At 54.2% G+C, this 21829-nt stretch overlaps 2 protein-coding genes across 11 annotated transcripts in view; one reads left to right on the plus strand and one right to left on the minus strand.

Moving 5' to 3' along the window:
• Window positions 1-7980, minus strand: part of TMEM255A (transmembrane protein 255A) — a 29107-nt gene extending 21127 nt beyond the window's left edge. For 2 of the 9 annotated variants that reach the window (XM_075512794.1, XM_075512790.1), the window contains exons 1-2: window positions 7614-7798; window positions 3029-3171 (exon numbers count right to left, since the gene is read on the minus strand). In XM_075512794.1, the coding sequence (XP_075368909.1) occupies window positions 3029-3171; window positions 7614-7671 (201 nt within the window). In that variant the 5' untranslated portion in view covers window positions 7672-7798. Of the gene's footprint in view, window positions 1-3028; window positions 3172-7613; window positions 7801-7896 lie in introns of those variants that run through there. The other 7 variants (XM_075512797.1, XM_075512796.1, XM_075512791.1 and 4 more) reach the window with 6 other exon arrangements.
• Window positions 7981-10265: 2285 nt separating this feature from the next.
• On the plus strand, window positions 10266-20418 carry ATP1B4 (ATPase Na+/K+ transporting family member beta 4). 2 transcript variants are annotated; one of them, XM_075513589.1, is made up of 9 exons: window positions 10266-10443; window positions 10631-10695; window positions 13417-13579; window positions 16241-16369; window positions 17216-17320; window positions 17605-17801; window positions 18423-18479; window positions 19170-19265; window positions 20205-20418. In XM_075513589.1, exons 2-9 carry the CDS (start codon window positions 10633-10635, stop codon window positions 20364-20366), a joined length of 972 nt encoding a protein of 323 aa, XP_075369704.1. In that variant the 5' UTR covers window positions 10266-10443; window positions 10631-10632; the 3' UTR covers window positions 20367-20418. The 2 variants fall into 2 exon arrangements, with proteins under 2 accessions (XP_075369704.1, XP_075369705.1); XM_075513590.1 differs by having other exon boundaries at window positions 10266-10401.
• The last annotated feature ends 1411 nt before the right edge of the window (window positions 20419-21829 follow it).

A 21829-nucleotide genomic window follows, 5' to 3' on the forward strand; every position in this document is an offset into this window, starting at 1 on the left:
GAGACGGATCCAGGCATTATTTTCAGTCTGGTGATGTTTAGCAGCAAGGAAGTTGTGTGGCAACACACACCTAAGGCAAATGCTGAAGAAAAAAAGTTTTGTGCCGTTTGAGCTTGATCCAACATGTTTAAGAGAAATGTCCATGTGGTGTTTCAGAGCAGCCTCAAAGCAAAAGGTGGAATACTTAAGATAATTCAAGATAATTCAAAAAGAAGAAATTAGAGCAAGTCTGTACATCCAACAGGTGAAGACCAAATAAATCAGTGGATTCTCATTAATTAATGGGAATTCTCATTAATTAATGGGAAAACCACTCGTTCTTCTACGGATGGGACGAAGAGATCTTAGTAATCTGCATCAATTGCATCGCTTACTTGCTGGTGGATACGATCCCCTGGGACGTCTGTCTGAAGGGAGCACAGGATGCAAAATCAATGTGCTTTTCCAGAGTAAAGCCCCAGGCCAACATGCTTGACAAGGAACCATTACAGAAGAGGTTTGCCAGTCAAAGCCTAAGAAAGGTCAGTCATTTACACAGCTGCTGGAAGCTGGTATAACTTGGAGACAACTCAGGTATCTCACAGAGCCTCACTTCCATAAGGGTGCTTGCCCTCTGCACCCGATCATTACTCTTGTCTACTGAGCATCACTGTTACACTCTGGGCTGCCCAGGCCCAGGTCAGTCATCCAGCCACAGGCGAGGATATTTCCCACAGAGACACAGCTGGGGTGCTCACAGATGTAGTCGTGAAGGTGTCGGTGGTCACGGAAGAGGGTGAAGGCAGCCTGGCTACAGGACGTGTCATTGCACCCTCTGCTTCAGCTCCTCCAGTTGCGTTAATGAGGAACTGCACTGTTTGGGGAAAAAAAAAAACAACAAACCCCAAAACCACCCAAAAACCCAAACAACCAAAATCCCACTGATGGGGAGAAGGTCTCCAGTGCCCGGTTCTGTCCTTCCTCGGGAGCGGAGGCCCGGGAAGATAATCCCCCGCATCAGACAGCCACTTCTTTGCATATTTCCTCCTTGCACAAGAGGTGTTTGCCCAAGACACACAAGTTAAAGGAGGAAACAACGGTGCATTAGGCATGGCAGCGATGAGACACCTGATGTCCCATGAGATGATCCCATCCACGGATCTGGTCCACACATGGAGAAGTCACCCAGCGTACAAAGAGTCTTCTGGCTCTATCTTCTCCTTACCAGTGCAGGGCACTCAGGGCACGACTAATGGTGGTGCACCACTAAAGGTGCACAGAAACCCCTGATGGAGATGCACACAGGCCTAACACTCGTGTGAAGCTCTGGATGACAAGACCTTCAAGGAGCTGCTTCGTTGGGGCTGTGGAAGCCACCTGCTCAGGGACAACTCACCAAGTACTCATGTACCACAGCAAGCCCTTTTTCCACAGTAAAGGGAGAAATTCCAGCTTGTTACAAAACATCAGCTATTTTAAGCACCTGCTGAAGCATCCAGCAGCACACTGAAATGTTCTCCTGTGCAGGGAGACAGGCGAGGTCGTCACACATTTCCACACAGTGGATTAATGAACTAGCCGAGAGGGGGAATTTGGTGACAAACACAAACTGTCAGAGTGCCTCTGAATAAAGTAACTCAACGCCCTTCCCAAGTCCAGGAATTCATTAATTCCTTGAGTAGACCAAGTCTTACAAAAGCATAAGCAATGCTGACGTTCCCGGAGCATAAATAGCACGGGAGATGTCAAGGGGACGTGAACAACAGGCTCTACCCATCTGCATCGGTCTGCAGGACCTGCTCTGAAGCACGAGGTTCAACTCAGGCTGACAGAGCGTGGGCTAAGCGCAAAGAGTTTGAAGCAAGCCTGTCACCTTTCTCAACACCTTCCTTCTATACTCCTCTTTAAAAAAGATCAGGCCTAACTGCAGGAGTTACTGGGACAATCCAGAAAACCAATCCTAAACCGAAGAGGCCCAACACAGTCTGTAACAATGTTCCACACTAATGGCTGTAAAGGGGCTTTCTTCAGTCATAGAAGAGCTTGTCCACAGAGGAGTATAAACCTCCCTGAGATCAGCAATGGGTGGCAAATAAATCAAACCGCATTAAGGCAAGAACAAGTCTCCACCTATTTATCTGGACTGGCTTTAAGCCTCCAGCTTCGAGGCTCCAAACCTAACCGCACAGCGCTCCACGGCTGTTGCACCAGGAGCCTCGAGCCGGGGGACTGCAGCTACGCTCAACCTGCTAAGACACCTAATTTGGCTGCAGCTCAGTGCTTTTTGTGCTTCTTTTTGAGCACGTGTCAGACACGCACAGGAACAGACCAAGACTTGCTTTCCAGCCCATGTTAGACCTCTGTTCGTGCCGCGAGGGGCACGATTTACTTGCCCCTTATGCTTCTGCAGGACGTTACACATCTACTGGCAAGAAGGCTGGGCACCAGTGGTCTTCTCTAAATTAAGCTATTTGAAGCTAAAAGATTGTCCTTTCCCATTTTCATCTGTTGATAACAAGAAAGAAGAAATGGATGTGCTAGCTGCTTTGGTGTGCATGCTCCCCTGGCAAGCTGCCACAGCCATTGCTAACGTGCTTCTCCTCATTCAGGGACTCTGAATCGTTAAACAGTTCTGCAAGTGAACTTTATGACCATGAGTTCATGTGAACAGTGTTTCAAGACCTGGTCTCTCAACTGTTCTTGGCACCTATGGTCCTTCTTTGCCTTACTTCTGCCTGGGGTTAATGTGATGCATGCAAACAAAGGAGTTCTAAGGTTGCTTTGACTGACGTAGGACCTATTTATCTGTCTCACCGTTAGCCCAAAAGCATGTTATTACCTAAGCTCAGAGGAAGCTGCCACTTGGATGGGATTTTTGCATGGGAATGAGCAGCAGGTGCAAAATAATAATAAAACAAATAAATCAAACGGCAATGAAGTAGCTGAGCATAATATTCAGGACAAGATCACCCTTTATAACATTTGCAGCATTACAAGGGACTTTGTAGGCAATAAGTTTTCTAGACCTACCTAGGAGTTCTATACTTACAATAACCCCTGGGTAATAACCTCCAACAGTCACATTTTGGGTTCTTGTTGTAGCAGCTAGGCCCACCGTTAGAATTAATACTGACACAATGAGGAGAGTCACAGTTACGTAGAGGGAATTTCTTTTTCTTCTATTGAACGACCCTAAAAACACACATACACAACAGAATTTGCTGATTCCATCTGGGGACAGTCACGGTACCGCAAATTTCTCCTCCCACCACCAACCACATCGTGGTGAATTTTCTTTCTTCTAAATTGAGAATATTTTTGGGTTTGGCTGTCACTTTTCACCTTCACTAACATGCTTTATCAAGCATTACTAGGGCATCTGAATTCACATTTACTTGCCATTGCTCTGACGTAGATGAAGAGAGCCTTAAGAACTGTAACTTTGCAAAGCTCATTTGGATACATCGGAGCCTCCCAGCCCCTCTGGCCTGGGGCAATTGAGCTAATAAGAAATATTACCATTAGGCATTTATATATTTTCTGATCCGTCTGCTTACATCAAGCTAAATAACCGCACTGTATGCCACTTGTTTTAAGGGGAGAAATCTTAGCTGTAATCATATCATAAGGCATCCACAATTTTCCATGTAAATGAGACATCACCAGTAACAGCCACTTCTCCTCCTGTAGTATCATCCTCTACTTTCAGCAAGGACCAGGTATTTTTAGATGCTTGAATAATGAATTTGTGGATTAGTGAAACTCATCTACAGCTGCCTGATTATGGTTTTTTTCTTTTATATATTTATAGATCTCCCAAGTGAGCATAAATATAAAATAGTGATTCCATCAGCCAAGAGGAAAGCTGGCTGCGACGTTACGCTCAGCAACATCTTTAGGCGTGTTTGTTCAGCATGTGCTCTGCCATCTTTACATCACTTTGTGGAACAATCTTTTTGATTATATTTCACACGTTACGCAGACATAACCCAGCACCTGCAAGAGCGGCTGGTAGGATAACGGACCGTAACAGCCCCTGCCGCGCTCCCTGCGGGCTGCTGGGGCCACCCTGAATCCCATCCCTGCAGCCTGGGGCTCTCCAACGTGCCCCGGGAGCAGGCAAAGGTATCTCCCACCCCAGAGGCTTCCAAGTCACGTGCATGCTACCAGCACTTCTCAGAGTGTTTCAGAGGAGGGCAGGGACATGTCCCAAGAGCAAGGAGCTGCTTCCACCATTGCTGCGCATAATCCAAAGCAAACTATGTTGGGAACCCTCATCTGAGGTGTTCAGGGGCTCCCTGACAGCCTATATGTGCTGAGATAAAACACCTGCAGAAAGGCCAGGAGGAAAGACTCAGCCAAGCCAAGCACAACCTCCTTGTCCAAATTCTCCAGAAAGAAGCACACCAGGCTTTGCTGGGCAGCTTTCTGTCTTGAAGATGTACACCCCAGGTGCCCACAGGCCCTTCTTTAGGGTCTGCACAGATCTGCAGCACAGCTAGAGAGATCTTTGCAGCCTAACAGCCATACCGATGCAGCCATACGGACACACACTGGTACAAATTATCTCCCTTCCTCCACAGGCACAGCTCTCCCCAGGAAAAGGGCAGCAGCTCCCCGCTGCTCCTCCACACCCACTCCAGCCTGACCCACCAGCCGTGCTGCTGGCAGGAGCGCTCCCTCTCCGTGCCGGTCCATGCTCTGGGCTGGTGCGGCTGCCATGGGCACAGGGCTGGATCATTTCACCCACACCAACCAGATGAGCTTGAAATCACAGACGAGCCCTAAACTTGGGGCTTAAAAGCCCAACACAAGGAGATGATAGGGAAGAGAGGTTTATAAAGACAAGCAACATCCTTTTTGACTGACCAGTGTCTCTGGAAGGAAAGCTCTCCACCCACAAACCTTCTGGTCATGTCCTGGAGCACAGCTGTGACCGCACCACTGGGACATCACTGGGTCTAAGAGCAAGGAGCCTGACAACTAGTTAGTCCTTAGCTGGAATGAATAGCTAGACAGTTACTGATTTCAAACAAAAGAAAATTAAATAACTGCTAGAGAACCCTAAGATCCAGGCTGGATCTTTTATCAGTGATCCTTAGTTTTTCATGCCATTTTTTACAGGATGGAGATAAAGGCACCCAACTGTTTGCTGCAGGTTGAATTTGGGGTTAATCTTTTTATTCTCCTAAATCTGCCAAATAAGTTAATAATATGAAATCTAGACTTCTAAAGCGTTCAAAATTCATCAAGGTATTAGGCCATTCTGTATGTGTTGCCTCCCAAATACTATAGCTTGTGCCATGCTCCACTACCAATGTAATTATTTAAATGTGTCACATAAACGTCTTAAAATTCCAAAGTACTGGGACCAAAGGTTTAGCTGAACAACACTTCAGAAACTGGAGAAAAAATTGCTACTTCTTACACAGATTAGTTCTGAAAGGAGAGAAAGAATGAACCTGTCTCGCTTACACGCATGGTAGATTACCAAATTTCTGATTACTGCTACAGTTTGGCTGGCAAATGAGCTGAAGAGAAGTAAAACCAGCCATAAGTTCCTTACACAGCTTAAACTCTTTACAGTTAGGCTGTGTGGGTGTGCGATGGTTGCGTGCCACGCAAAGCCATCCTGCAGAGCAGGTCTGAGTGAGTGTCGTGGGTACAGGAGCACGGCGTTTACACACACAAACCGGTATTCCTGCATTTCCATCAGAGATGCTTCAAAAAGTTACAATGAAAAAACCTGCAGAATGTGCTATTTTCCTCAAACCCAGAGTATTTTGTAACGGCATTTCTGCAGGAAAACACTCTAAAAGAAGCAGCTTGAAACACTGTTTATGGATTCTGAACTTGTTTCAGAACCACCATGTTTTCCACTCTTACATTCTACGTTGTTTCCCAGCTCACAACTGGCACACACCAACACGGAATACAGATGTAAAGCAAAAGGTTTCCAACTGGAAAATTTCTGAAAGCTTTTCAATATGCCCCACAAGATTAAAAACAAACAAACAAACACCAAAACCAAAATGCTTTTATTCCAAGTCCTGACAAAACCAACCATAATCCTTTAACTTGATACTGGAGAGAGATGTGAAATTGAAGAGATAATGTGATTACCTCCACTTCAGCTCTGTACTGGGCCACTAACTCCATTTTTTCTTTCTCTGAAAACATGTTTTGTTATGTGTATATTGAGAAAGTGGTTTTGTACTTCTGTAAGGATGCCTGCAGCTGCTTCAGCATACATGGACTCATACTCAGCATCTCCACTGATAGCTGCTGAAGGGCTGCCCTGGCAAAATCCTCTCTCTCAACATTAATTTTTGCTGAAAGTATTCCCCATTAGATTGTTTTCCTCTTTGCTACTGGTACAGCTTTACACACAGAAGTGGAGCTACGACAGCTTTGCTATCTCTGCTTTTAAGAGAGAGTAATAACCTCTCTGTGATTTATCCAAATTAGATAGCTCACAACTTGCAGTGCTTACCTCAATGTGAGTATACAAGGTGGTTTGAAACACTGTGCTTAACTCTGTGAGGAAGATGTAAAGAAACTAATCCTATCTGTAGTCCGGCTATTTCTTTTGCTAAAATGGCACTCAGAATGCGGACAGGCTTCGGAAAGATCATTTTTATTTTAAGCCTCCGAAACATCCTCTTATTATAGTTGCCATATACAAGCCCACTCTAAAAACAAGGTCGTAGCAGGTTTTTCCAGATTACTTTAAAAGTTTGCAATAATACATATCTTTGTACTGCTCCCGATTGACTTCAGTTTTCCCCTGATTATCAGAAGAAAATAGACAAGATGGCACAGAAACAGCACCGACTTCTCCATCTTGTTCTTTGCGGGGGGGAAGCCACCAGCAAAGACTAAGCACAAAGCAGTCCAAGGAAGCCAGCCTTAACTTTTACCCTCGGAGAGCCGGGGGCAAACGGCACCGAGCCGTTCTGCTTCCCAGCCCTCTCCTGTTGTTCCACCTCTGCTAAAGAAGCCTTCGTGTGCGAGCCGTGACCCAGACCCCGCTCAGCCAAGGGCCCCGCTGGCAGGCCCGCGGGAGGGGGGCTGCAGGCGTCTGGGTGGCTCACCTCCTGCTTGGAGGGGCGCAAGGCCGGGGAAATCGCAATCCGCGGCCGGTGCGGAGCGCCCAGGCTCGTCTGACCTCCTCGGGGAGCTGGAGGCGCGCTGCGAGGGGAGCGGGCGCGCCCGCCGTCCCCGGTCCAAAGGATGCTGCGCGACCCGGGGGCTGCGCGGGGCCGGCGGCCGCCTCCGCCCGGGCAGCGAGCCGCCCCACGGGGGTCTCTGCCGCAGCCCCGCACCAGGGCGGCGCGGCCCCGGGGGGGAGACGGGTCGTCCCCTGCGGCTGAATCCGCGCCTGAACGGCGGCGGGGCGGGCAGGGGAGCGGGGCCGGGGGAGGCGGCGGGCGCTTCGGCCGCTGCAGCCCCTGGCCGCAGCGCGGGTCCGGTCCGGTCCGGTCCGGTCCGGTCCCGTCCGGGCGGCGGCGGCCCCCCCGCCCCCCGGGGACCCACCGCCCAAAATGGCCGCGCGCCCCCGGCCCCCGCGCACCGCCCCGCAGCGCGGCGCGTCCCCCCGGGCCGGCGGGGCCTCCCCGCCCCGCGGCACTTACCCACGGAGTCGGGCAGGGCCACGCCGCCCGGGCGCTGCTGAGTCAGGGACTGCCGCATGCTGAAGCTGCTGCCGCCGCCGGCCCCGCTCCCCGCCGCAGCCCGCCGGGCCACGGCGGCGGACAGAGCCCCGGCAGCGGCTCCGCCGCGCCTGCGCGCTGGGGCGGGAGCGGCGGGAGCTGCGGGGCCGGGCCGGGCCGGGCGGCTCCGCGCCGCTCGCTGCCCCCGCCCGGCGGCGGGACTGGGCCGGGGGCGGGCCCGCGGCGGCGCCCGGGGGGGTCTCACCGGGGAGGGCTCTGGGACGTGCCGTTCCTCCCGGAGTGCCCGCTTACCCCCCGCGGCGTGGGGAGGCGTGGGCCCGCACGCGTCGCTGGCACCGTTCTGCGGGAAGGCAGCGGAGTGCTCGGGCCCTGGAGGGGTTTTCGGGGGGGGAGGGACGGAGGTCGGGCCCCGCCTCCAGGAGGTTCCCGGCGCTGGACCCCCCCGCACTCAGCAGCAGCCCGGCCGGAGGGGCTCAGCACCTCCCTGGCCTTGGGTGTCCCCTGCCCTCTCCCCATCTTTTCCCCAGCTCCTCTGCACCCCAGCAGCTCCCACCCCACCTCCAGCCCCGCTGCTCCAGGCCGTTCTGCGCTTCCCCGCGCATCTCCCTGGCACCTCTCTGCCCCCCCATCTCCCTCCTCCCTGCAGCGCTGAGCCCCAGAGCGGTGCTGGTGGCCCTCCCGGGCAGCCACACGGCCACTGGCCCAGTTTTTGACTTCTCAGTGCTCTGAGCTCTCTGCTGCGGTGGTGATGCCTGTTGCTGCCTGCGCCCCGTCCCACGGAGGCAGCGCTCCCAGGAGACCCTGCAAGCTCCCCGCATCTCTGGCCAAGGAGCCGGGGCAGGCCCTCAACCTCTGTTTTCCATATTGTATCTGTAAAATGGGGATAAAAGCATCTTCCCAGCAAGCTTCGTAATTGCTTGTAAATCACTTTAATGCCCTGGGCTGAGAGGTGCTAAGTGCAAATCATGTAATTATTTCAAGCCAAAGCATATTTCATCAAGTTAAAAGAAACTAATCCTATCTCTGCTTCAAAAAAACCCACACTTTTATTGGATAAGAGCCTAATTACCAGCTTCTCCCGGGAGAAAAGAGAAAGCATACACTGACAGCAGTGCAAGAGGCAAGTTACAAATGCCCAGATCAATTAATGGCAAAGAATGCGTCACCTCCAGAGAAAACAGCAGTTATTTACCTCGGATGAACTACAGGAGCCCCGTGCTCACTGCCTGTGCCCCACTGCGCAGCGGGGCTGGCACTGGCCCCCTCCCGCTCAGTCGCCCCCGCTCCGTGCCAGTGATGGGGGTGACGGGTCTCGGCTCCCTCCTCCGCTCTGTGCCAGGGCCGGGCTGTGTGGCAGCACGCCCGCTGTGACGGGGCGCGTGTGGCCCTGGGGAGCTGCTGGTGCCCCACAACTGCCCGGGCCCGGTCAGATCCCTGCGCCCCATCCCAGCTCCTGAGCTTCAGGCAGGCAACTCTCCGGCCCCGAGGCCCCAGCCCAGCCGGGGAGAGCCAGCTGTGAGCGCGGCTGCCTGCATGCCCTCCTGCCGGCGGGCCTGGCTGCGGGCAGGCATGGCTACTGAGCCAGCCCTGCCTGCCTACCCGGCAGCAGGCACGCGGCAGTCCCGGCCAACTCGGCGCAGACTGGGGCAGCTGCCAGACCTCTTTCTTTCCCGCTGCGCCCATTTATTAGCACAGCCGGTGAGCGGCTTTCAGCCATGGTCAGGAGAGGAAAGGGAGAAATGGTGCTTTGCCTGCTTGGACGGTGCGGTGCAGCCCTGCGGGATCCCGGGACAGACATCCCTGTGCCTCTGGGCAAAGCCCCAGCCTGGGGCAAGGCAGCCTTTCCCCACCATCGAACAGGGCCTGGCTCTCCCGCAAAGGGAAGGGTCGCCAGCCCCATTGGAAATGTGCCGAGGGGATGAGCTGGTGGATGGTGCTGAGGTCCTGCTGGGACAGCCGGTGTAAAACAAGCCACGCTCTTCCTCGAGAGCTGCATGGGGCTCAGCCAGGGACGGGCAGCCCTCGCACGCTGCCGTCACACCACTGAAGCTGTTCCAGGCGCTGCTGCATGTGCAGCAGGAGGCAGGGTTTTGGAGAGGCTGCCCCTACACCAGTGCCCTGTCCTCCTGCTGCCCCCCGCACTCCCACCACCCTGGCCCCTCGCAGCAGCGGGACTCCAGCACAGACCCCTGTGTCCCTAATGCGGCACCTTGTGCCCGTAATTCACTGATGGAGGAAAATCTGATACTCCCCAGCCCTGGTCTGCAGGGTGTCACAGCAAGGTGTCCCTCTGGATTTTGTCTCGGTGGCTGTGGCCGGCTCTTACAGCTGGGTCGGGGAAGCTGACACTGTGCGCTCCTTGCTGCTGTCTCAATTCGAAGGGATAAATATAGACCTGCCCCTCGCACTACCCCTTCACTGCAAAAGAGATTTTGCAAGCATTAACCATGGCCCCGCCGTGACTGACAAGCACATATTGACGGACACATGCAGCCATCGAAAGCCCTCGCGATTTGCTAATGTTTATTAACAGCTACACGGTCTCCCCAGGGCAGAGAGCCCGGCTTCCCCATGTAGGGTGCTGGCTGGCATTGATGGTGACTTGGGCGTGGGGCAGGATGCTGCGAGGGTGCTGCAAAGGGCACCAGATGCCAGGGGGCTCAGCATGGGATCCTGTTGCGTTGAGCTCACCCCTCTTGGGAAAGCAAGTTATTTTTTGATCCGCTCCCGAAAGCTGAAGTCCTGCAGGGTAGGGAGGGAAAGCAGCGTGGTTCCCTGCAGACAGGCAAAGGTCTTGGTGCAGCCGCGCTCACTCAGACTTTTGGGGGGTGCTGGGGAGCTGTGCTGGGGAGGGGGCTGTGCCTGCAGGTCCCCGAGAGCCGGGGCGACGTGGCACCCACGATGGGGCCGGTGCTGCTGGGCTCAGCCCCGGGATCCTGCAGTGCTAACGCTCATGTTTCTCTGCGTTTCCCACCCAGGGATGGATGGGAACGCCAGCGCCGGAGGCATGGAGGGCCAGCACAGGAGCCCCCACCAGAAGGCGGTGAGTCTTTTGGGTGCTGCTGGCCACCCTCCGAGAGGCGAGGTGGGGGCTGTTAGCAAGGACTTGCTTCGTGGCTGATAAATATAGCTACTTTGCTTAGGAAATGCTGCTTTGTCCCTTAGGCAAAGCGTAAGCACTTTGCACTGAGAGGGGAAGGGGCAGCAGGGGGTCTGGCTGGTGGCCCTGGGCAGTGAGGGGGGCTAGGAGGGACGGGGCCACCTGGGCATGGGCCACCCGCTGCACACCTGGCTTTCAGCAGGAACCTGCTGTTGACAGCTGACCTGGTCCTGGGTGGGGATGGGGGAATGCCCCTCTCCCAGGACACCCATGACCGTCAGTGCAGTGTGATCCCGCCAGGGATGAGCCCAGCTTTGCTTCGCCGCCCAGAGTCACCCCAGCTGCCACGGCAGGCAGCAGCCCAGGGCTGTCCAGTGTCCCGACAGGTCCTGCCATGGCTGTGCCCACTCCCTGCCCCAGCATGCTCCTGCCCCAGCTCCTGCCGCTCCTCCCGCCCCTTGTCCAGGTGCAAGGGACTGCTCCGAGACCATCTCTGGTCCTGGGCTGCAAAGATAAAACAGCTGGGAGGTGTTGCAATCCAGACCTAACCTAGCTCCCTAGCTCAGGGACCTCCACCAGGGACCTGGCAGTGGGGACATCCCGTCCTGTCTGGCTGCCCCACACAGACCTCCCTGCCCGTGGGGAGAGCTCGGGGCCTCCTCAGCCTTCCCGCGCTGCCACAGAGCCCCGTGGCCTCTCCCAGTGGGCAGGACGGGCCACCAAATGCTGGATACGCAGCATGGAGCCAGGAGAGCTGGAAACTTTTCCCTCCTTGCAAAAGCCTTCGGCAGGGCAGAGCCATGGGGTTCCCGGGTGAGAGCCTATGGGGGGGCATCCCCACGCCCCCCCCAGCTCTAAGCATCGGTAGCAGGTTCTGGGTGAGGGCTCTGCATAGAGCCCATGCGCTGCTCCCACTGCCTCCGAGCTGCAGCTGGTGTGAAATCCAAAGGGCTTTTCCCAAAGCAGCACTAAGCATCGGTGCAGAGCCCTCCAAGCAGTCCCCACTACTCTGGCAGTCTGAGAAAATGTTTCCAGAACAGCTGCCAGTAGCTCTTTTATTTAATGGAGAGGAGAGCGGGAGGAAGGAGAACTCCTCCTCCTCCTCTTCTTCCATCACTTGCTCCTCTGCGGGTGTCCTGGCAGCCAGCAGCCCCCGCACCTTCTCTCCCATGTCCCTGCTGGTGACTTGTGCTGGGGCTGCTGCTTCCCTGCTCCAAAATCCTCTGGCTTCATCAGCCCTGCATGGTACAGGGCTGTGGCCATGCGGGAGCTGGCTCAGGACGGGCTCCAGCCCGGGGTGCGGGACCTGGGCCAAGCATTGCCTTCACTGTACGGGCGGCCGCAGGCATTTTGCCGGCAGCAGCACTCTGACCCAGGCATGCCTCCAGAAGAGCCCCACCGGGGCTTTCACCGGGTCCGATCGGGACAATCAGTGGGATGGTGATGGTTTACAGCCCCCCTGGGTCTGGCCCAGGCTCTCCAAGGCACAAATTCAGGCTGTGGAGTCGGTACTCTCCCCTCATTCTCACTGTTTTGCAGCATTTGTGTGTCTGAGCAGAGTTTGATCCCCCCCAATTCGAAGGTGTTTCCAAGCCAGACTTTCTGCGGAGCTGTCGGCCTCTTCCCTGCTCCCCCAGGGCGACCCGCGGGGTGCAAATATCTCGCTTGTCGGCCCTGGCTCCAACAGGTGCCCGTGGCCGGCAGGTTTGCATGGCCCTCAGCGCAGACGCGGGTGATCGTACCGGCGCAGCTGCTGCGGGGCTGCACTCGCAGTGGGCACGGTGGCCTCGGGGAGACATGGCCGGGGCGGCCGAGCACGGCCCTGACCCAGCCAGGAGTGGCTGAGCCCTGCAGCAGCGTTTGCATTAAAGCGCTGGGAGGCGATGAACCCATCCAGATCTCAGCATCACCCAAAATCCCTGGCGGTACCTGGCCCAGCCCTGCCCCGAGCTCAAAGCGAGGTCTGCACCCTCTCCCACCTCCCTGCCTGCTTTTGGAGAAGTAGAGCCCGCCCAGATTCAAGGGGGGTTAGGGACAGCTGCCTTGTCTTATCTCAAGCAACTCTTGGCCAGGGCAGGTACAGAGAGATTTGTGTTCCTGAGGTGCAGACAAATGAGTTTTCACCACCGAGGTTAAAAGCAAACTCTTGCTGCCTGGGCAGATGCTTTTCCCTGGAACTTAGTGTAACTAAAAGCATAACAACACAGGGATTTCTCCAAAGACTAAACACTTGCTCACACGCCAAGAAAAACAAACCGGATGACGTCTTAAATAATGCCGCCTGCTGTCATCTGTAGTAGCACAGAAAACATGCACTTGAGCTCAGAGAGGCTGCAGAAGCGTGGGAACAACCCCGGCCCTCCCAGATCACAGGTTTTCTTTGGTCATGTTCATGCAGGTGGAAAAAGATGAGTTTCTGTAAATGCCAGGACACGGAGACAGTAGCCGGTGTGATGGCAGTGACGTACGTGTCATGGAAAAATGGATGCTGGGATCTAAGCGATCTTAAGTCAGAACAGCCAAAACTGCCTCTCTTTAACTCAAGAGTGATGATGGGAAAATGGAAATTTGAAACATTTCCAGCTATTAAGTGCTTTTGCATTTATTTTTGGCCAATGAGATGTTCAGATTGCATGTGGGGGTTGTGTTCTGTAACTCTTCCAGGAAAATAAGCATGAGGAGAAGGTCCAGGATCCTGACAGAAGGGAGGACGAGACCAAGGCAGAGATGGGGAGCAAAACCTGGGCAGACCTGGCTGGGGAGATGAAGATGTTCCTGTGGAACCCAGAGGAGAGAACGTGCCTGGGGAGAACGGCCAAGAGCTGGGGTAGGTCCTTGCTCAAGCCCCGCTTTCGGGGATTGTTGCCTTTTCTGCTTCACGATGGATGCACTTGCCTGTGACTGTCCTTGATGGCTTGGACTGACCACCCCCATCCCACATTTTCAGGGTAGATGTTTCTAACCAGCAATAACGAACTAGTGAGGAGGACAAGCAGAAAACCTTGGGAAAGTTACCCTTGGTCTGGATGTTAATGTTTACTGAGAATGCGAAAGCAAAGATTTCAGGCTGCCCAAACCGTGAAGAAATTAAGGGAAGAAATTAAAAGCCTGAGCAAGCGTGGGGGCTGCAGGTCGGTCGGCCGCAGCCACGCACCCCTGCTGCTGCCAGCAGCCTGGCTCCTGCCTGTATAAGTCAGGAGCCCGTGGGGAGGTAGCTTTGGGGTCATCAGTGTTGGTGGGGGAAGAGCGCCCGAGCCACGGGGCAGGCGTTTCGGGAGGGTGCACACCGCGGTGCCGAGCAGCCCTCCTTGCCTGCGTGCGCCCTGGCTCTGGGAGGGGAAGGGGTGGTCATCGCTGTCACCCCACAGCTTGCCGGGGCGTGACGTGGTGCCCGCAGCAGAGCCCACATGTGCTATTGGGGCTGGTGGGCTGGGATGTGCCCGTGAGGGTTTTAAGCACCCTGTCTATTTTATCCGTATCCATGTGACCTTCAAAAATTATCGCTGAGCCTGGAGGTGCCCCGGGTGGTTAAGAGCAGCCCCGGCTGCGGGGCGAGCACTGCTGCAGGCTCAGGCTGAGACCGAGGTGCCGCAGCACACGCGATGCCGTTCACCTTTGCAGCTCCTGGCAGTGCACGGCCCCCTCAGCGGAGTGAAAATCCCCAACCTTAGCCCAGAGTCATGTGCACATCCGCACCGGTGTAAGGCTGTGAATTATCGGGGGCTGCTGCTCAGTGTTTGCAGCCCTCGGCAGCTGGCGCTGGCAACGTGCTCGCAAGCCCCACAGCCTGCCTGTGCCCCTGCCAAGCGTGCTGGGTCTCCTGCAAAGCCGGTGGGGACAGCCAGGAGAAACAAAGGAAACTGTCCATGAACACCGGAGGAGTCTGAAAACCCTCAAGCACGAGTCTGGGGCAGACCTTGAAATCCACGTTTGCTCCCTTTGCTGGCCACAGAGGCAGCCCAGTTTTGCTGCTCCTTTGCTGGATGGGAAGGCGCAGACGGGAGTGCGGGAGCAGTATGGGGGTGACAGTCCTTAGGGACATGGGTTTGGGTTTCTGGAGGCTCTGCCAGGTGCTGAGAAAAGCCCTGTGAGAGGGCTTGCTCAGGCTGGTGTGCGTGTGGCCCCGGCTGGCGACTGCCAGAAGTTATTTATTTACAGCCTTGGGGAGGGTGCAGCGTCCTCCTCTGCCCTGGGAGCATCATGGTGTGCTATACGGCCCCGCTGCCCTATGGACACACATACCCCCAGCTGCACACGCCCGTATGCTCACGTACCCATACAGGGGGGCAGGAGAGAGGCATTGAAGCTACTGTGAAAATCAATTTGTCTTTTAAAATGAGAGCATTTGGAAGTGAATGGAGCTGAACCTTCCTGCTCTCATCTCACAGGTGAGGAGGAGGGAGTTTGCCCAGCTTGGGGCTGCTCCCCAGTGCTGGCCCTGAAGGTGTTCCCCAGGGAGGCTCAGGAAGCTCTGCCAAAATACAGGGAGCCAGCTGGCCACAGGGTCAGCACTGGAAAGGCTGTACGCTCAGGTCTGCCTGCCGGTGACAACGCTTCCTGCTGCATTGCAGGAAAAATGAGAATGGGAACGGTAGCAGCACCATGTCCCAACAAGCGTCAGCTCAGCACCCCAGCACCGTCCCAGCATCGTTGTTGGCAGGGCTGGACATTGTCCCTGCTGTGCCACCAGCAGCGGGGATGGTCCCATCCACCCTGGCTTGCCCTGCAGCAGGACACAGCCCTGCAGTGGTTCCCAGCACCGCGGCCCCGGCAGAAGCACGGCAGGAGCACACATCTGCGTTCCCAAGACTCCCTCTGAGCTGCCGGCACATTTCTCCTGGGAAATGTTTGGGTTAGGGCTTCACTTTGCTTTCTGAGCCGCTGGGTTTTATTCATAGGCCGTGGCCTCTTGAGACATCCTCAGCCATCAGCCTGGTCCAGAGGAAAAACAAACCCATTCCCTGGACGTCAGGGCTACGAAACAGCCAGCACTGCCGCAGCCCCCGAGCGACGCTGCTCGCTTCAGTCCCAGCACGCAGGCGACAGGAGTCGGGGCAGGAGCATCGGCCCCCAGCCCCCATCAGGGATTTGGACATGCTGCAGCCACCGGGTACCCTCGCGTGTTACCATGCCAAGAGGGGGAGGGAAGGGCAAGAACCAAGGTCAGGTCTGTCTGTCAGAGAGAGCTGAGGCAGGTGGACCTGGTCCTGACCCAGCTTTGGGAAGGACCACGCAGCAAAAGGGGTACGGAGCCGAACGGCAGCTGCCCCAGCGCCGGGGCTGGGCAGGGAGTGTGTCTGGCTGAGAGTCCTGCTCCCAAAAATGCCAGGGTCTGTGTGCGGAGGGGGGGCTGCGAGCTCCCACCTCCACGACGGACTCGGAGCTGCGGAGGACGCCATGCTGAGCATGGCTGTGCATCCCGGCAGGACGCAGCCCATGGGACGTGCTCTGGTTGCGTTAACAGCGACATGCCCTCTCTCTTTTGCAGGCTTGATCTTACTGTTTTACTTCATTTTCTACACGTGCCTGGCAGGAATGTTTGCCTTTTGCATGTATGTGATGCTGCTCACGCTGAGCCCCTACACGCCCACGTACCGGGACCGCGTGTCTCCGCCAGGTACGTGCCCCAGCCAGCCCGGCCTCGGGCACTTGCCCAGCAAAGTGCTACCGAAATGGCACGGCAGGGACATCGGGTAAAGCCCGGCTGGAGCGGTACGCTCCTACGGTCAACCAGCCCTCCATAACACAAGGTGTTATCACTTACCCCAGGGCACTGACAGTGCTGCAGGTTCTCTGCAGAGGGTCAGGCATCTTAAATAGCCCCATGTGAAGCACTCATTCTAATTATACTAATTGTTATTCTAATTATGCTAATTATTAGGCTAATTATTCTCAAGGTAAATTAGCACGTTTAGGCATTTCATAGGTGATGCCCATTCATTTCAGCTGCTGTCCCTTTATACCTCATATCTTCAAAATAAAATGCAAATCAAGAGTAGCTTTTATGCATTATTATTTGGGGGAGTCCTGGCAAGATAATGTTTAAAAACTCCTTTCCCTATGACAGAAGCAGCATTTTCCCTGTGTTTTTGTGTCAGTGGGGAACACAAGGCCCCCTCGCCCTGCTCCCTGCCCGGAGCTGGCTGCATGGCTGGGAGCATGGGGGACCCCTCAGCCTCCATGTGCAGCCCCAAGCCCATCTCTTCCCTGCAGCACTGCTGAGACCCTCCAGGTCTCCCATGTTTCCCGGGATATTTTGATGTGCATGGTGTTCTCTGGGTGTGAAATGGAGGTGAGGGATCAGCGGGCTGAGGAGAGAGTTTATTTGCGAGCTGGTGCTGCTGCTCTCGTGCCTGCGCCCAGCCCCAAGCCCAGTCGCAGTGCCACCAGCCCCTGCAACACGCCCCAAGCCTGTGGCCAGTCCACCCATGTCTGCTTTAACTGGCGCCGTTTCCTTCTCCAGGAGTAATGATCAGACCGTACTTGAATGGGTTCACCATTGCCTTCAACGTCTCTCAGCCCAGCACGTGGCAACCCTACGTGGACAGCATGCACCACTTCCTAGCAGGTAAGCTCTCAGGCACCCCAGGAGTCACACGGGCAAGCTGTTTGCTTCCATGCACACACGCACACAGTGCAGGGGTCTCCTCCTGGGGCGCAGATCAGCTCTCGGCATCTCACCACCCCCACCTAGAAAGGGAGGCTCATAATGTGGTCATGGGAGCCTCTGTGGGAGGGAGCCCTGCCTTTCCAGGTGGGACTTTCTAACTCCCTTGACATGCGGATGTACTCCGAAAGCGTGGGTCTGGGCAGGTCTCGAGAAACATTAACAAGTCTCTTGGTCCCCACCAGCTTACGATGACAAAGTTCAAGAGGAGAAGAATATCGAGTGTGTCTCAGGACAGTACTTCATCCAAGGGGGCAATGAAAGCGAGGAGAAGAAAGCCTGCCAGTTCAAGCGCTCACTGCTGCAGAACTGCTCTGGCATTGAGGACCCAACGTTTGGCTACTCTAAAGGCCAGCCCTGCATCCTGCTGAAGATGAACCGGGTACAGAGAAAGCTGGTCATCTTGATTCCTTCCTTCAGTGCACCCCAGCATGATAAAGACCATGCAGGGACTGAAACTCCTCCACTTCTCAGGCCCAGGGAAAAAGGGAACTAGAATCCCAAAACCTGCTGGCTCATACCCACTAGAAAACATAAAAAAGAAACACTACAAAACTTGCTCGATTTGATTTCCTGAGGCCTAAGTGCTTGGAGGGTCTTGTGCCAGGCCCCTGTGTGGGAGGAACTGAGCTTTAGGGCTACACCTCAGACCCCGGTCTCTTTATAATGGGAATTTTCACAGAATCAAGTTTATTTGAAATCTTCTAATAGCATGGCGGCTCGGTGCATGCTGCTGGGAAAATAAATGGTGGGGGTGTGAGCTGTGTGGGGAAGCGGCTGTATCGCTCCAGGGAGTGTGGGCTCTCTGGATGCTCTGCTCTGCCTCTGCTCTCAGGCGCGGGCAAGCTGCGCTGCACGGGGTGGCAGACCCTGATCAGGGGCACATAACTCCTGTCCCGAGCAATGTGACCGGCACGTAGAAGAGCTTAAGCCCTGGAGAAGGGAGGCAGCACACGCTTGGCACGGCATTTCATACAAGCACGGATGTCTTTTGTTTTTGCAGATCATAGGCTACCGCCCTGGTGCTGGGGTCCCTGTGAGCGTGGACTGCAAAGTGCAGGTACTGCTTTCGCTTGTGCTCGGCAGCGTGGCGCGTAGAAGGCCAAATGTCTCTCTCTGATGGACCTCACCAACATCTGTCCTCATTTTAGCCCCAAACACTCACAGGACCCAGCGCTGCCAATGCCTCTGGGCGCAAGCGGGGGCCGGTCTGCTGAGGATGACAGAGGCCACCAGTCTCCTGCTTCCCACCCTGGCCTGGCTCCTGCCAGCCTCACCAGCAGTGCTCAGCCCCTGAGGCCAGACCGCAGGGCTGGGTGCCAGGGTGCCAGCTAGAGCTGGAGCTGGGGGGGAAGAGGCAGGAGCTCACATCCATCCCACCCTCGGTCCTGGGGAGCACCCTGCAAGGCAACAGCAATAGGGTGAAGGAAGGGCTCCCACTGCTCGGGCAGCAGCTGGATCATACCCTTAGAGAGCAATAAAGCGGTAGGCAAGCGCAGGGAGGGATCGACAGGCAGCAAATTCTGTAACCCTCATCTGTGCCTTCATAGCACCGGTATGCTCTGGCTCGCTGCAGCAGCAGCAGGCTCTCACAGCAAACATGCTGCAAGCAGGCAGGCAGGCACAGCTGAGCCCTGATGTGGATTTGCAAGAGATGTCTGTATTAAAGCTCCTTCACCTTACTCTGAAGGCAGCTGTATTTTGCGTCCCATGTGGTATGTGTGTACCTTTGGTTTTTTTCCAAACACAGAAAGGCAATGAGAGCGATCTCAGGTCGGTGGACTTCTACCCTGGAAACGGGACGTTTGATCTCATGTATTATCCCTACTACGGCAAGATCACTCACGTAAGTAAGGACTCTGGCATCTTCGTTATGTCTCCTTGGGAAGGAGAGGGCAGGAGCTGCTGCACAGAGTACAGATGTGCTTTCTGGCTATTTTGAGCAGATGCAGGCAGGAGGGAGGCCATGGGCACTGGGATTACAGCGCTCTATTTCTGTCTCTGACAATCTGCAGGAAATCCTTGGGGACTCCAGTTCCCCCTTGCCAGCAATGGGAATTATTACATTTATCATTTGGAGACTAAGACTGGCTTTGCTAACTCCCAGAGAAGGTCTCAACACCAGCATTTTCCCAGGGCATTAGGGAAGTCAGGCATTAGGTGACACAAGAGGAAAACCATGGGGCTTCTGTCAAAGCTATGACAAAACCACTTCAGGCTGGGTGGCTCAAAACGGAGCAGTCCAACACCGGTGGCTATTTCTGAACATGCTGGCCAGCACCGCTTTGGTCTGCGCTGGGCAGTACAGCATTAGGAGGTAACGCACCTTCACAACGAAAGCTGAAATGGAAGATGAGGCAGGCACTAGACTCCTATTGCCATACTGCTGCTGGCTGAGGATGAGTAGCAGCCCAGATGCCAGGTCTGCATGTCCTTTGAGCACACAGATCCAAGGAACACCACGGATTTCTTATTACAAGCCATAGGTTGGTTTTTAGAACAGCAGAAAGTATTTGAGAGTCCCATTATCCGGTGTTACTTGTCCTGGCTAATCAAGCCAAGAGGCACGGTGCAGTGCAAAACTCTGACGTGATCCTGTCCCTCTGGGGCACAGGCACAGAAAGGCTCAGCTTCAGCATCCCGAGGGACCATGACGGACATCAGGCAAACGCACTCAGACGCCTGGGAACCGTGAACCAATTACTAATGATTTTTACTGAACGTGAAAGCACTGCCTGCTTTTCTGCTCCCTCAAAAATTACACTTAAATCTCCTTTCTTTTCAGGTCAACTATACATCCCCACTGGTGGCTATGCACTTTACGGATGTGAAGAAGAATTATTTGATCCCTATTCAGTGCAGTCTGAATGGGAAAGGTATTATCAACAACGTTAACAGCGACCGCTTCCTGGGCCGAATCATCTTCACGCTCAGCATTGGAAAGTAGCCACCGCAAACACTGGGCACTTAGGTTAAGTCAATCAGAGGCTTTTTCCTTTTTAAAGCATAAAGCCAGCATTTTTTCTGCTAGGAAAAACAGGCACATGGAGATTTTTGTTAATTTATTTTTGTTCATAGTTAGGAAACAAATGAGACGCAATGGAGCATGGAACCACATTTTTCATCATCCGATGTAACTCATTATTAGTAAAAATTAAAAGTTATCTCCTGGGCAGAGAACCTGCAAAAGCATTTCAGTTTTGATTTAAAAAAGCCTCTGGTATCTGAACACTATTTTCGTAAGGTCTTTTACGATTGACCCCTGCGGAATGCATTTTTCCTGGCTTTAATCTTTACCATAGTTTTATGTGCATTTCTCAGGCAAAAGCTAACAAGAGGGTAGCTTAGCACTATTCTTGTTAAAATAATAAACAGCAAAAATTCTGGATTATGCCTGCAATAATACAGTTAAAAAGTGAAAATGGTAGATCTCAAAATGCCTCCTAGGATCTTCAGCATCAGGAGCATCTTGACTGCAGCATTTCACATAGCTTGTTCAGCACACCCAAGGCGTCGGAGCAAAGGCCACGTAGAAAATCATTTGCCCTTGAACCTTTCCAACTGTTCCTTTCTGAAGTGGGAAGATCAATGCATTTCTCCCTCCTCCTCCTCACTCCAGTACTTCTCTCTGCCCCAGGAATCCTCACCAAGCCTACCAGGCAGGCGCGAGTGAAAGGAGCTCTTCTCTCCTTGTCACAGTTCGCAGGTTGACGGCACCTCCTTCCCCTGTTCAGGCACAGAAGTGCCAGTGAAACGCGTTAAACCCCCCCGAATATTTCAGGCTTGTTCTTCCCTCTTCCAGAGAGGTCACAGCTATAACGCTGCAGAAAACCAGAGGGAAATGCTTAGTGATTTCATCATTAAGGGGTCAATGCTGGTATTAGTGAAGTCATCGAATCATCATCCTCAAAGACCTATGAAGCACACGTCCTCGTCAGAGCGGAGTGCTCCTAACCTGAGCAACCTCTGCTGTGCGGACAGCCAGACCCTCCCGGGCCCGTGAGCATACAGCCTTCATATTTGACAGAGGTGAACTACGCTCCGCATGTTATGAGCTACGAGAACACAGCAGGACAGGACACCTCAGGATAATGGGCTAGCTGGAAAGCACACTTACTAAAATTACTGACTGAACAAGAGCATTATGGTATGTTTGTCCTACATCCTAGTCCAGGTACTTAACCCACCATCATTTCCTGATCTATATAAGTCTCTAAGAAGTAATTTTTTGTATTAAAAATAAAGCGACTACAGTAAAGTTAACTGTATGGTACCATTCTTAAAACACTGGTGTAAGAGATGCAGTTTGTGACTTTAGCTGCCTGTGCTGGCTAGCCAGGGACTGAATTTCAAAGCAGCATGTTATGTGATCCTTGAATTTTGAGCACTTGATTAGCTTTCTAGGGCCAA

Source organism: Mycteria americana, chromosome 10 (assembly GCF_035582795.1).
Source record: "Mycteria americana isolate JAX WOST 10 ecotype Jacksonville Zoo and Gardens chromosome 10, USCA_MyAme_1.0, whole genome shotgun sequence".
Lineage (NCBI taxonomy): Eukaryota > Metazoa > Chordata > Aves > Ciconiiformes > Ciconiidae > Mycteria > Mycteria americana.